Below are 12226 nucleotides of genomic sequence, written 5' to 3'. Positions count from 1 at the left end.
ATGGACCAATTAAGGTTTTAGAGGGGCCTGTCCCTTTCTGTCGGCCTACCGACGTGAGCAGTCACCGCGCCGGTCAGCGCTGTATGCCGCGAATGATTAACTTTTTTTTCTCATTTCTTGCGCAATGTGTGGCCCATTAAGTACAGATCATATTTTGGCTGCAATAGTGGGAGTATCGACTTCCTGGTCCGGTCGCAACGTGTCTGTCGATATTTTTTGCCACATGTAATATAGCCGTCGATAGATAAACTCCAAGGTAGGATCTCCTTTCGAAATCGATCTAATTTTTGCTTATTCATTGTTGCAAATGATCTGTCAGGCATCACATCGTGGTCGAGTGCTTTACAGAACTGCCATATGGCCAGCTATTTGCTAAAACAATAATCTTAATTATAAAGAAAGTTCTCCAGTGCACATCTCACAGTCACAAGCTTTAACGGTCAATGCACGTCTTGTTTTATAATATAAGCTTCAACTCTTTTTTGTACAGACAGTAGCCACTAAAAAACGATCCTCACAATGGACTTTTCGTAAAGGCATATATTTAAGCATTTCATAAAAACGTTCACACTTTGTAACTGAAACCAACTCGGAATGGTCTCGGTGGATTCGGAGACCTGTTTTGGTAGGCAAGCGATGTATTCAAGGCTTTCTTGCGAGTTGCCCAAGTTTTACAATACGGCCGGCTTCCTCGTTTGATAGTTCGACTCGGTTGCCTGTACAGTCTTCTCATGGATTACGACCATGGCGGGCCTTTTCGGTTTTTGCGTCTTTATAGAAATCGCTTGCTGATTATCATGTTTCTTGCTGGCATTTTAGCCGAAACAGTAAGCGTTTCAGATGGCTTTCAGGTCAGAAAGATCTTACTTAATGGCTTGAGAACTTGCGGAAAAGTCTATCTGTCTTCAAACTACAAGTTTACTTCACTGAAATATAATATGCTGAGCTAATATACTTTGGGGACCCATAACGGCTACCACTCATTGATCGTAGCCCTCTGATCGATAGTGTATTCAACTTTATACTTCGTTTCTAACTTACTGAAGTCGTGATTTTTGCTCGGTTGGTCATTATTAACGTGGAACATTACGTTGAATTTACCTTGAAACTTGAAAGTTGATTGGTATCCTTTAAGTGATCTAATTCCAAAGTGCCTGTTTTTTTTTTCTCTCAGCTGAGGTATAGCCAAGTCACTTGATCATGGAAGAGGTATTTGCCGATACTAGAACATCAGTAGGTGTTCATAGTACGAATTGCGAAGAACATGGCTATGCGCGTACGACGTAGTATGTAAAATTGCGTCCTCGTATGATAAAGCGACTCTTGCTATTAGCGGCAGATCAATGTCATGTTTTTAACAATAACTTCGTTTCCGCGGTGTCCGCAATATACAACAAAACACTGATCATCACAATCGTTGGTCGTTTCTAGATACCGTATAACCAGTTTAAGTAGTATGACGAGCCCCACGTGTTTGACTGTTCTGTTATGTATAATACACCTGTCTATCTGTCCTTCTCCTAATATATCTGTCCACATCTGTAGGAGCTGCCAATTCCGCCACAGGAACAATTACGAAAAATTCGGCGTTCCGAGCAAACGATCACTTGTGTGAAACGCCATAGAAATGTAGTTGCCAATAAAACAGAACAGCCGATAATTATTTCGAAACTGTGCGGTACATCCCGACAGCAGCGGAGCTGTAAGGTATCGATGCACACCGATAATTTCATATTTCATGTAATCACAAGGATTCGGCACGAAAAAATTCAAACTAACGTTTGCTAATACTTGTACGTCTTGCTAGAATGTTGGGCCTTCACACTGAGCGAATTTCTCTCGTATAGACAGCTTTTACCGCAACCCTTCATGCATTTCATTCATTTGGTGGTTTTTGAGAGACGAACCCGACCACCGTACCCGTAGTTTGCGACAGCTCTCGCATGTGTTTCAATTACTGCTGGAAAATGGATGTAACCAGGAAATAAAAAGGAAAATCACAGCGCACTATTTATGCCAGAAGTCGGAGTAGATGTCGGTAGCGAAAGCAGTTTGTATGTATATCAACACCGTTATGTTACTTACTTCAGAGGATGTGAGGTAGATTCTCGAGTCTGCGCTTTCAATCGAGCTTTGCTTCAATAAGGTATGGGCCTGGTCTATGTTAGGAACGGACAAATGCCGTCCCGACAGACTGCCTCGTTCGTGAAGACCGGAAGAGGACATCCTGCTCGCCGACGGAAGAGTGCCTGGTTTTTTCCCGGCGACATGGTTCAAATACAATAGAGAAGCAAAGTCGCAGAAGTAAGTACACAATAGTGCCAAAAAAAAACTCAACAAATACCATACCATAGTAAAACATAACGCCATTAAATTACCCGTTTGCCGTGGTTGTGACAATAACAAATGAAAGAAAAACCTATTGGATTTCGTGTACCCCGCACAGCGGCTTTCTACTTGTGTCATCTGCGTAATCGATCGAAGAGCAATTTCACAGAAACTGTATCAATTAAAATCAATTAATTAGTATAATTAATGAAGTATGCTGAGCTAGATGTGCTTGCCTTTCTGAATAATGCTATAAATGGCAGCGGCTGTTTTATACAGAGTTTTCTCTGATACATATTTCTCTGATACAAAATTAAACTAACACAACCATACTATGTAATTTTTTTCAATTTCAAACCAAATGTTATAGAATGAATTATTCCTCATGTGCTATGGGTAGCCCTGCAGCAGCCCGAAAACACTTCGAGAAGTTATAGTCGTCGGTCCGTGAAGTTTCCCTTTCGAAATAAATGACCTAACCAACGCATGGGTGTAGGGACTGGTCACTCTAATTCAAGATGTTAGTCCTTTCTATAGTAAAAATAGCTCCTTATCTATTTTTGCGTCGTATATTGAGGCGCACCGCCATTGCACGATTATCAATTTATCACTTATAAAAAAGCAGGAATGAATCATTAATGTACAATCTTTTTACATGTTTATAGAGTAGATGCTACGCTTCCGAACTGTTTCATTTTTATTTCAGGCTGCGCCGCTGGTTTCCTACTGTTTGGTTATCCATCGAAATTTGCTATTGATTTCCCGAACGTAAGGATACATAATACCCTCAAGGGCAATATATATACTCTATAATTGTCTTCGTATTTAGGTTTTTTATTTTAAAGAAACTTCTCATTTCGCCTACAGCTGTTGTGCTTAGCTCTTATTTAGATAAGTTCAAATACTGTATAATATATGAGGATAAAGGGCTTGAACGTTTAAAAATATGGCTCCATTTTACTGCATTGAGGTACCGATATTCCCACCGTAGGTGCGCTACCCGCAACACATTTATCAAATGATATCTATCTTGAGCGTCGTGACTTACGAGAATCAAACGATGATCGATTGGGAATGTTGTTGTTGTTGTTGTTGTTGTTGTTGTTGTTGTTATTATTATTGTTGTTGTTGTTGTTATTGTTGCACGAATTCGTGGGCGTCACGTCACCCGCTGGCTGAGCGGGCTTTTTAGCGAGAGCCAGCTCTTCCTGTCGGATCTGCTCGAGCTCTGTATGCACTTCCCGCATCAACGACACTGCAGAGAGCCCATTCAAAAAGTCTATCGGTTAATTGCTCAAAGTGGTAAAAGAAAAAACAATTTCAGGCAAATATTGTCAACAGTTTCTTATGTCGAGTATAGATATGCTCTAGTTGGTCTATCTATGCTACATTTCATTCTGAGACTTATAGACAAGAAATTTAAAAGGTAACTTTAGTGCAGTTGAAATACTTTCGGTAAGTTAAGTTCACTACATTTGCCCGATTCACATTTTAATATTTATCAAATACAGGTTTTTAATCTAAAGCTCCAAAAATTGGACGTTATAGCAACTGTATATAGGCGGATACTCACTTGAACACACAAACAAAAAGAAATTAATTATTAAACAAATACTAATAAAACTTCTTATCGCTAACTTCCGATGCCCCCGAGTCGTCTAATATATTTACAGTTTATAGACTTTCTGACAATTACGCAACTAATTTACGTCGCTTTAAGTGATTATTGATTAACTTGATATACATCACAGTCTGTAGACAATGAATCAAATTGCCACAGGAGCATATTAGATCTGTAGCTTTAGAAGTCTTGTGTGGGCTGTACGTAGTTACGTACATCCTCTGTGCGTGTCTGTATGTGTCTACGTTTGTGAGTTTGACTCCTAGATTTCGCAGCTACTGGGTCAGAAGGATATGGATTGGCAATGTTTGTGTCAAAACGTCAATTGTACCCAATTAATGTACAGAAGGTTTGCAGAAAAGGGGCAAAGCCTTACTGGAAGTGAAAGAATAGTAGTTCTGCTAGTGTCAGCGATTCTAGCGGAATGGAATAGGGAACAAGAGGAAAGCATTTCAAAGTTCTGCTGACCTCCAACGGGGGAATCCGTGACGTAATTAGTATTCGTGTCCTGAACTCTTTCTGGTAGCGCTAAAATGTATCTCCGGTTGGCATACAACTTATCAGAGCCAAGCAAACCAACGCTGTTAAGCTAGGCCTTGTCGCGCATGCTGCAGAATCAAACAATCTGCCATCATTTATGGTCAGGTAGCCAGTAGAATTCGTCCATTGTAAAGTTCGTCCTTGGGATGATTACTTTGAGAAAGACGCACCATCAGCGATTTTAATAGAGAAGCAGCCTGACTAGAGACGCCATAGGAAGCTTTACTCAAAATATAGAGACTCACGCCGTACACGTGACCCATCAGAAAGGTACTAGCCGATACAACCGAATACGACAATTATCTCCATACAACTTCAAGTTAGTTCGAAGGTGCACGAACAGCAACAGCGCGAACGGCAGGGAGGAAATTCACGTCGTTTGCTTCAAGTTGAGAATACTTTAAAAAGGTGAGAATAAGATATTGCTAAAAGATAAATGTAAGCAAACATCTCATTGCTATGAGTAAAAACGATTGTCCACAAAGTTCATTTGTATAAATATTATTTATTATTTGTTTGTTACTTATATTTATAATTATCGATATTATTGTTATTATAATAATTTTTTTATCGTTATAACAATAATTACTTTCCAATAATAATTACAAGTATTTCAGTATTTCCCTAGCTAACAGATGCAAGGGTGACAAAATCAATTGTCTTCACTTCGTTGCTCTCACCAGTCCTCTTCTAAATATACATTATTGTTCTTGGATTATTTTGTTAATATCTTTTTATTGTTTTGTTCCTTTGTTGTTGATATTTTTTTCGCCCGAACTGGGCCTACAGTTGTAGGTCTGTCTTAAACATTGTGTTTTGGACCAACCCAAATCTAAAATCCATGGAATGTTGCTTTTTATGTATTCTTTTTATGTATGCATCTTTGTATATCGTGTGTCTGTCCATGTTGGTATTTATTTTTCAGCGATAGTTCCTATTCGTTATTTCTTAAGCGCTACCTATATATGAGCGGTTACTGAGGAAATCATTGTGGAGTCATTACAACAGCTGTAGTGCTACGTCAAGATATTTTTTTTGCCAAAAAGCGAACTTACAGATGAATATAGCGTATAATAAATGCATTGCTAGAATGAGACAAGGGGAACACTATACGAGTTCCAAAACACAAAAGAGGGATTGCATGTACGGTTTTTCAATACGCTGTACAGTATGTATATATATATATATATATAGGTTTGTGTGTGTGTGTGTGTATTTCCTGTTTCTGTTTTCCCGTGTGGTTCTTGGTCACATTACTGTAAACGATAAAAAAGGTAGTATAAGAAAAATGCGCGAATGTACCGCAGCAAGAAGCATTTGATTAGTTAAATTAGTAGTTTTAAATTGTTGTGATCTGGAGAGCCTCTGTACTCGTACGAACTACGACGTTATCATTCCTTACGTTATGTTGTATCAGCTTTTGGAAACCAGGTTGTTCAGGAGTGAGGGGAATGGGTTTTAGGGCCTCGGCCGACGCGAAATTGACACAGGACGATTCATGAAGAACAGCTGATTAGAAATTAAGAAAGTGATGTAGCTCTATTCAAGCCTGACCTCACAGCATTCTCTCCTATTCGAGCATAACAATTTCGCGTCATCTCACAGATGAGATCGTCTGATGGCATAGCTGTTAACGCCTAGACATTTCCGTCTTTTACCATCAATTCGCAATCAACCATATATCCTTTGGTATCGTTGTAGCAATGAACCACGTGCCTTGGAAGGCTTACATCTCGACCGTCATGCATAGAGGGACCGTGGTTATTTCTATACCTTCATAGTCAGTGGTCTTCACTGGGCCGGACCTATTGAGTGAAGGATATGTTTCGCGAACAGCGATCTTCAGTGCGTGTCGAGTGACGCATTATGCGGTTTTTGCCTTTATATATAGAGCAACGCACTACTTTTGTGTCGTGTTCTGCGAGTTGTTACTCCTGCGATGAGAGTGCGCATACACCATCCTTCTTTCTTTTTTACTCACTTCGCCTGTCAAACTTTTTCTCCTTTTTTTCTTTTTTTTGCTGTTTCGACCTTGCTGCACGTAGTTCGTTACGTCTGTAAATGATGATTCAATTAGGATGCACCAGGCCGTCTAAGAAAAGAAAGAATCGAATGATGGAATGCTGGAAGCAGAAAGGGGCAAAAGAGTAAACGAGAAGTTTGAAGAAACTAGTGTTTGCAAGTTTTTGCGTTTTTAACTTTTCGCTGTTAGTACCCTCTTCTCTCTTTCTCCTCTTTGTGCTGCTGGTTTAGTTCAGGTGTTCGGTCCTTAGTCCGGTCCAGTTACCAATCTAAATCTTCGTAATAATAATAGAAGCCGTTCAAATAGCAGTACTAGAAATGGTAGTCGTAGTCAGGAAACTCGTAATGCTGCCATATCAATATGCTCGTCGCTGGCATACGTATCAGTGCAATCGACCCGTCGCACCTTGACTTACTTTTTAACCCGGCCCACCCGGGCTCAGGTAGTTACAGTAGTATTAGTACTATTCGATACCTTCAAATTTCGTTTTTCCGTATTGCTGCAGCCTGTTCCTTAATTTCCCGATTTCATCAGTTACTTCGATTATAAACATATATTTCCGCTATATTAACACATGCACAGATGTGCTTGAGGCGACGACACGTCCACAGGCACGCAAGCCGTCCATAATCAACACTTCTAGCCCTGGCATCGTTACATCACACACACCTATATGTGCGCGCAAGAGCGCAGCCCCAGGTGCAGCGATCCGCAACCGTTGAGCGGTAAGGCTTAGCAGATTTCGATCCACTTGCATCATATTCAATAGTTCTCTCCGTTTTTCGGCTAACACAATTGCACGTCATACTAAAGGCTTAGGCCATCGGGAGAGACCTGAACTCATGCAATCATCTCTGTCTCACTGTAATCGATAATCCTTCCTTCCTTCCTTACTTAGTTGTTTTCTTCACTATTGGCATTATCCAAGGTCATGATAACCACTCGTATATTTCAACCTATATGTTTTACGTCCCTCTTACATTAGTCGAACAACTCAACAGACCATGCGCATACTTCGATCCTTATCTAATCTAGAACTGTACAACATCGGATGGAAAAGTTGAGCATTATTTCCAGACCTTGTGACCACGTCTTCTCGTTATTTGGCAATCCCAACGCCGAGGTCAGGAGGTCGAAATAGGGCAACTCGAAGAATGCACAACAACGGCCTGCAGCGTAAACGTGCCTTTCTACTAGACATATATCGTTAGGAGGACCCACCTCTATTCACAATTAAAGCATGTGCGAATATACCTTTTTGTCGAAAACTTCGTAGGAACAATAATGCCTGCTTGATTACTTTCGGTTCCTTTTCATGCCCTTAAAACGGCTCACTTCTAATCTCACGCTTGATATGCGAATATGTTTGCTATGGTCACGACTGAACGACGAATGGAGGTCATTCATGGGGTGTTGACGTTAATGAACATCCGTCGTCGAACTGCTGACAACACTATTTTTTTTTATTTAAGCTCTTATCTTAGCTATAAACCGTCTCGGCTACCCAGATACTTGTATCCATCAACATGTGCGTGTTCGTCAAATGCAAAACGGATAACTCTAGACTAATCGTTGAAATAAACTCAAGCGAAGAATATAAATCAAAATAGGAGACGTTTTAAGCCGATAGGACTCGTTCTTCACTTGGGATAGACAACTCTTCCGCTCATTAGGCCTTTGTCCGCTCTTCCGGCGATACGAAACGATATATGATGTCAATAATACACGAATTCGCTTCTAGCACCATGTTAATGCAAGTCCTCTATGTGATTCTCTACAGACGCCAGTCTTGTGAGTCATCAGAGTATGTTCAGTGCAATTGCACCGTAGTATCAACTTTGCCCTGGCACGCAAACACAACCGATGCCCGTATATGTCGATCATATGAACGACCACACGAATGATCGGCTATAGTCGCTCTATTGAAGCATTCCGCCCATCGGCCCAATTTACTGCTGTTGGACGCTGATCGTTTTCGTTAAACATCGCATAAGACAATTGCGAGGAGCCCTTTAGGTTATCGTCTGTTCCAGTTCTGCGTGCCATGAATGTGTCTGTTCTTGGCTGAAGTGAAGGAAGCATTACTTGCGGACGGAGCACCCTTTTCTCGTCTATGTGTATATACTTATTTAGCTATCTAGAAATAGTTGCTCCTCAGTGATGACGATCTCCGTATGCCACCCTTAACAGAGGGCGTCATGTCGACATGATGATGATGATGCAGATGCTGGTGTTGCGTGCAGCCCGGGTCGATGAAGCCATGAGGCAGAAACGCTGCAATAGAACAGCAAAGTTTCGGTCAACATTGTGCTGACTGATCTTACAAGTTGACTGACACATTAGCTTGCTAGGACATTGATGACAGAGATACTAAGCTAGACGACTAGATGCTATAGCTAAGCTGTCTTGGCCCGATCTCATATCGTCGTTGTCGAACTAGCAGCTCATCGTCGCTAGCAGACACGAACAGAAGTGATTGTGTGTTACCTCAGATCACATCGACTTTACGTGTATTATATCGTACAGTACATATTACAGTTGGGTGAAAGTGCAGACAAGGAGGACCACGCTGCCCAGCACCTTCAGGACAATGCAAGGCACCGCGGTCTCCGGAGGCGCGCGCGGAGGGGAGGCCTCAGTCTCGCTGCTAACCAGTCAACCCTTTGTAAACTGTTCAGTTACTCTAGTCGGTGACTATATACAACTGCATAAAATGTTCTAATCATTTGGGAAATTCTCTCGATTATTTGAACAACGTAAGAGGCATCCAGAATGGTATATCTTGTTTGCACACGAACACAATTCCGTGTCAGGGGTGTGCTGGTAAAATCGTAGCATTGTTGGCCGCTATCTTATAAATATCGACATTAATTAATGATAAGCAGATTCAGATGGGAACAAAATGGAACGGTGCAAATTGCGATTAAAGACAAATTGGCAGTCGGCATTTTTGTACCTATTCTACCCATGTAATAGAATATCAGAGAGGACAGGTCACTTTTTAGGCAAGTCTTACCACCGATCGGGATGCCTCATTTGGATGTATTTCCTTATAGACAGTAATAACTACTGCTTTGACTAGGGCACCACTGAAACAACAACAGGCTGCGGTCGTTGAAGCATGCGGTAACAGCATTTCGGACGATTAATCGTCAGGTCCTCAATCGACAACCGGATCAGCCAACTAACAACAACAGAAAAAGATTGTCCACAGGAGGAGCGTAATAAAATAACTAGACAAATACGATCCTGACAGAGGGTGCTACGAAACTTTCAATTCCGATTTGCTTTTTGTCTTTTTACTCTAGAACATATCATTACATGGGTATTTGGCTCGTTAATAGATCTTTAATGGTCAGGCGTCGAGTTGAAAAGTCTGCCGGCCATATCTATCTGTGCGATAGCATAAGAATTCGGAGATAAAGAGTCTAAACTTTTTAGTACAGCTGTTTACAAAGAAAGGTCTATAATACAGGGCTTCAACGAAGGCCGTACAAGTCTGCAAGTATCTGGAGATTGAGGAGAGGTCTACACTTAGGATTTTATATAGAAAAGCAGACTACAGCAGTCACTTCATTTATCAAACAAATTATTATAAATGCATTTAGCACAGCAGTGTTTTTTGCCCTCACAAACATATATGCTAAATAAACAGATCGAGCCTAGGTTCCATCAGAATCATCAAATTTAGACAAAACTAGTGGCTGTCGGAAGTCGAAATGATACCATTCTGGTACTTTGGATGAAACCACCGCAGTCTGTAAATCGTTCGCAGTTTCGTCCTATCATGGTGTTATCAGGATTACTCACCTTTTGTCATTGTTTTTAAAATTCACTCTTGCAACGCCCGCGTTCGCGCGAGATAAATTACGGCGTCCAAGGAAACATACAACAAAATAGGACGGAGTCGACGAAGCGGTGGCTTTTCCACAGGGTGCTGCTGTCGCCCCCGCCGCCGTCGCCGTCGCTGTCGCCACCGCTTGCGAGCTCCTGGCCTTAGTGGCTGACTCGCTTTTCTGCCCCTTTCCACCCCCGCACCCCACTTACTTTCTACGGCTTTTATTCTCTACTCCCACTGACCCCCTCCACTCCTGTTTTATGGATTCCGACAACGATGGATACTCTATGCAAAAAAAGAAAGAGAAGAATTGATAAAATAGGAAACAACGAAAAACCAGTCGCTACAGAATTCCAAAAGGAGTTTATGGTGACTAGCCTCCCCTCCTTATAAATTTTACAAAATGTCAGCAGCTCAATATAATTAGGAACGATCTTGTATAGGTGTCCAGAAGGTGCGGACGGGTCGTGATCTCAAATTGACTTAAACACTAACATCTTGTGACATCATTATACTGTTTTCGTCACTCTGTCTCGATGAAGAACTTGCGTCATGTCCTAACCAATGTCCCATTGCAGATAGATACATATATCACTGAATGAATGTACGAAATTGGTGCCCGAAAAATCAGGGCACACGTACTCTGTGAACGCGTGGGGCTATTATTTGAATGTCTCTGTAGGCCTAAAAAACGTACTCTGTGGCATCAGATCAGTCTAAGTAAGACGGCACACGAACCGTTCTCTTTGTAGAACTTCATCAACGAACACATAAATCATACCGCTCGTCTCATGCTCCTGCAAGTTGTGCGCAAGCAGAAGGGTTCTTTACGGTGCTCAGAAATCATTGCAATACAATGGATTGATTAGAAGTATGCTTACAACTTAACAGTGTTAGTATGCCAAGAAAGGAACTGGAAAATACACACCTTTTGGTGAAAATACGCGAATACTAAATTGGGGGCAATCAACGGAATCAGAGCTGAGGTGTGCAATACCTGTGTACTACATAAAACTAATGAATACTCGGATACGAGAAACTAACTAGTTATGAATAAAGAAGTTTAGTCCTGTATAAATTGAATTTGTGCAATAAGGGGAAAGTTAAATACAATGGCTTTAGATTTTTTATAATGACATGTTGCGACGGCTGAACTTCTTATAGCTGACTAAGGATACTATTGCTTCTACATCCAATTGCAGCGTTATACACATACTGCATGGGCGGAGTGAATGTGTACGTGTGAGGACGTATGCATGTATACACCTAAGTGTACCGTGTATCAATATCTTACAAGCTGATAGGGCAAGATTAGGCTAACTCTATTCGGTTGGGAGACAACGTAAGTTTAAATGGCCGCGTACTCACCGACATTCTCCATACTTTGAGTTAGCAAAGCCTCGAATGTGTGAAGACTATAACTCTCAGCGTCGAGTCCTCTGGCTAAGGCGCTGCGCAGATGGGCTTCATACTCCTGAAGAAGTCTACTGGTAGGCGACTCTCTGTCCTGGTCCCTCTCGCGGGAGGGAGCCACCTCGTCGGAACTGCTCGGCATATCACTGTTTTCGTTTGACGAACTGGGGGTCGTCGCGTAGCATAAGTTATCGTAAAGGTACTGTTCAGATGAGTGTTCCGGGCTGTTATTGTCCAATTCGAGAATGAGAAAGCGGTCGATGCTTCGACCTCGAGCTGCCAAGGGAAATACAGAACAGAAAAAGTGCAAGCAGAAAAAGTGATGTTTAGGAGATATAGCTTAGATACGGAAAGGTATTGCGTGGATAAAATAATGTAGTGGTAAAAAGCACCTAGAACCGAAGGAGGGCAGACGTTCAGCAGTAAAAGTACGATTACTTAGATGCGTATGTACACTCAATCG

At 41.4% G+C, this 12226-nt stretch overlaps 1 protein-coding gene across 7 annotated transcripts in view; it reads right to left on the bottom strand.

Annotated features, from left to right (window-relative positions):
- The window catches only part of sif (guanine nucleotide exchange factor still life), an 83649-nt gene that overhangs the window by 61611 nt on the left and 9812 nt on the right, over nucleotides 1-12226 (bottom strand). For all 7 annotated transcript variants that reach the window (XM_022795731.2, XM_086985593.1, XM_086985598.1 and 4 more), the window contains exons 5-7: nucleotides 11719-12039; nucleotides 3377-3583; nucleotides 2086-2249 (exon numbers count right to left, since the gene is read on the bottom strand). In XM_022795731.2, the coding sequence (XP_022651466.1) occupies nucleotides 2086-2249; nucleotides 3377-3583; nucleotides 11719-12039 (692 nt within the window). The remainder of the gene's footprint in view (nucleotides 1-2085; nucleotides 2250-3376; nucleotides 3584-11718; nucleotides 12040-12226) is intronic.

The sequence above is a fragment of the Varroa destructor genome, unplaced genomic scaffold (assembly GCF_002443255.2).
Source record: "Varroa destructor unplaced genomic scaffold, Vdes_3.0 BEIS01000003.1, whole genome shotgun sequence".
In the NCBI taxonomy this organism is placed as follows: Eukaryota; Metazoa; Arthropoda; class Arachnida; order Mesostigmata; family Varroidae; genus Varroa; species Varroa destructor.
Note: the sequence above shows the minus strand (reverse complement) of the source record. Positions and strands in the feature narration are given on the sequence as shown.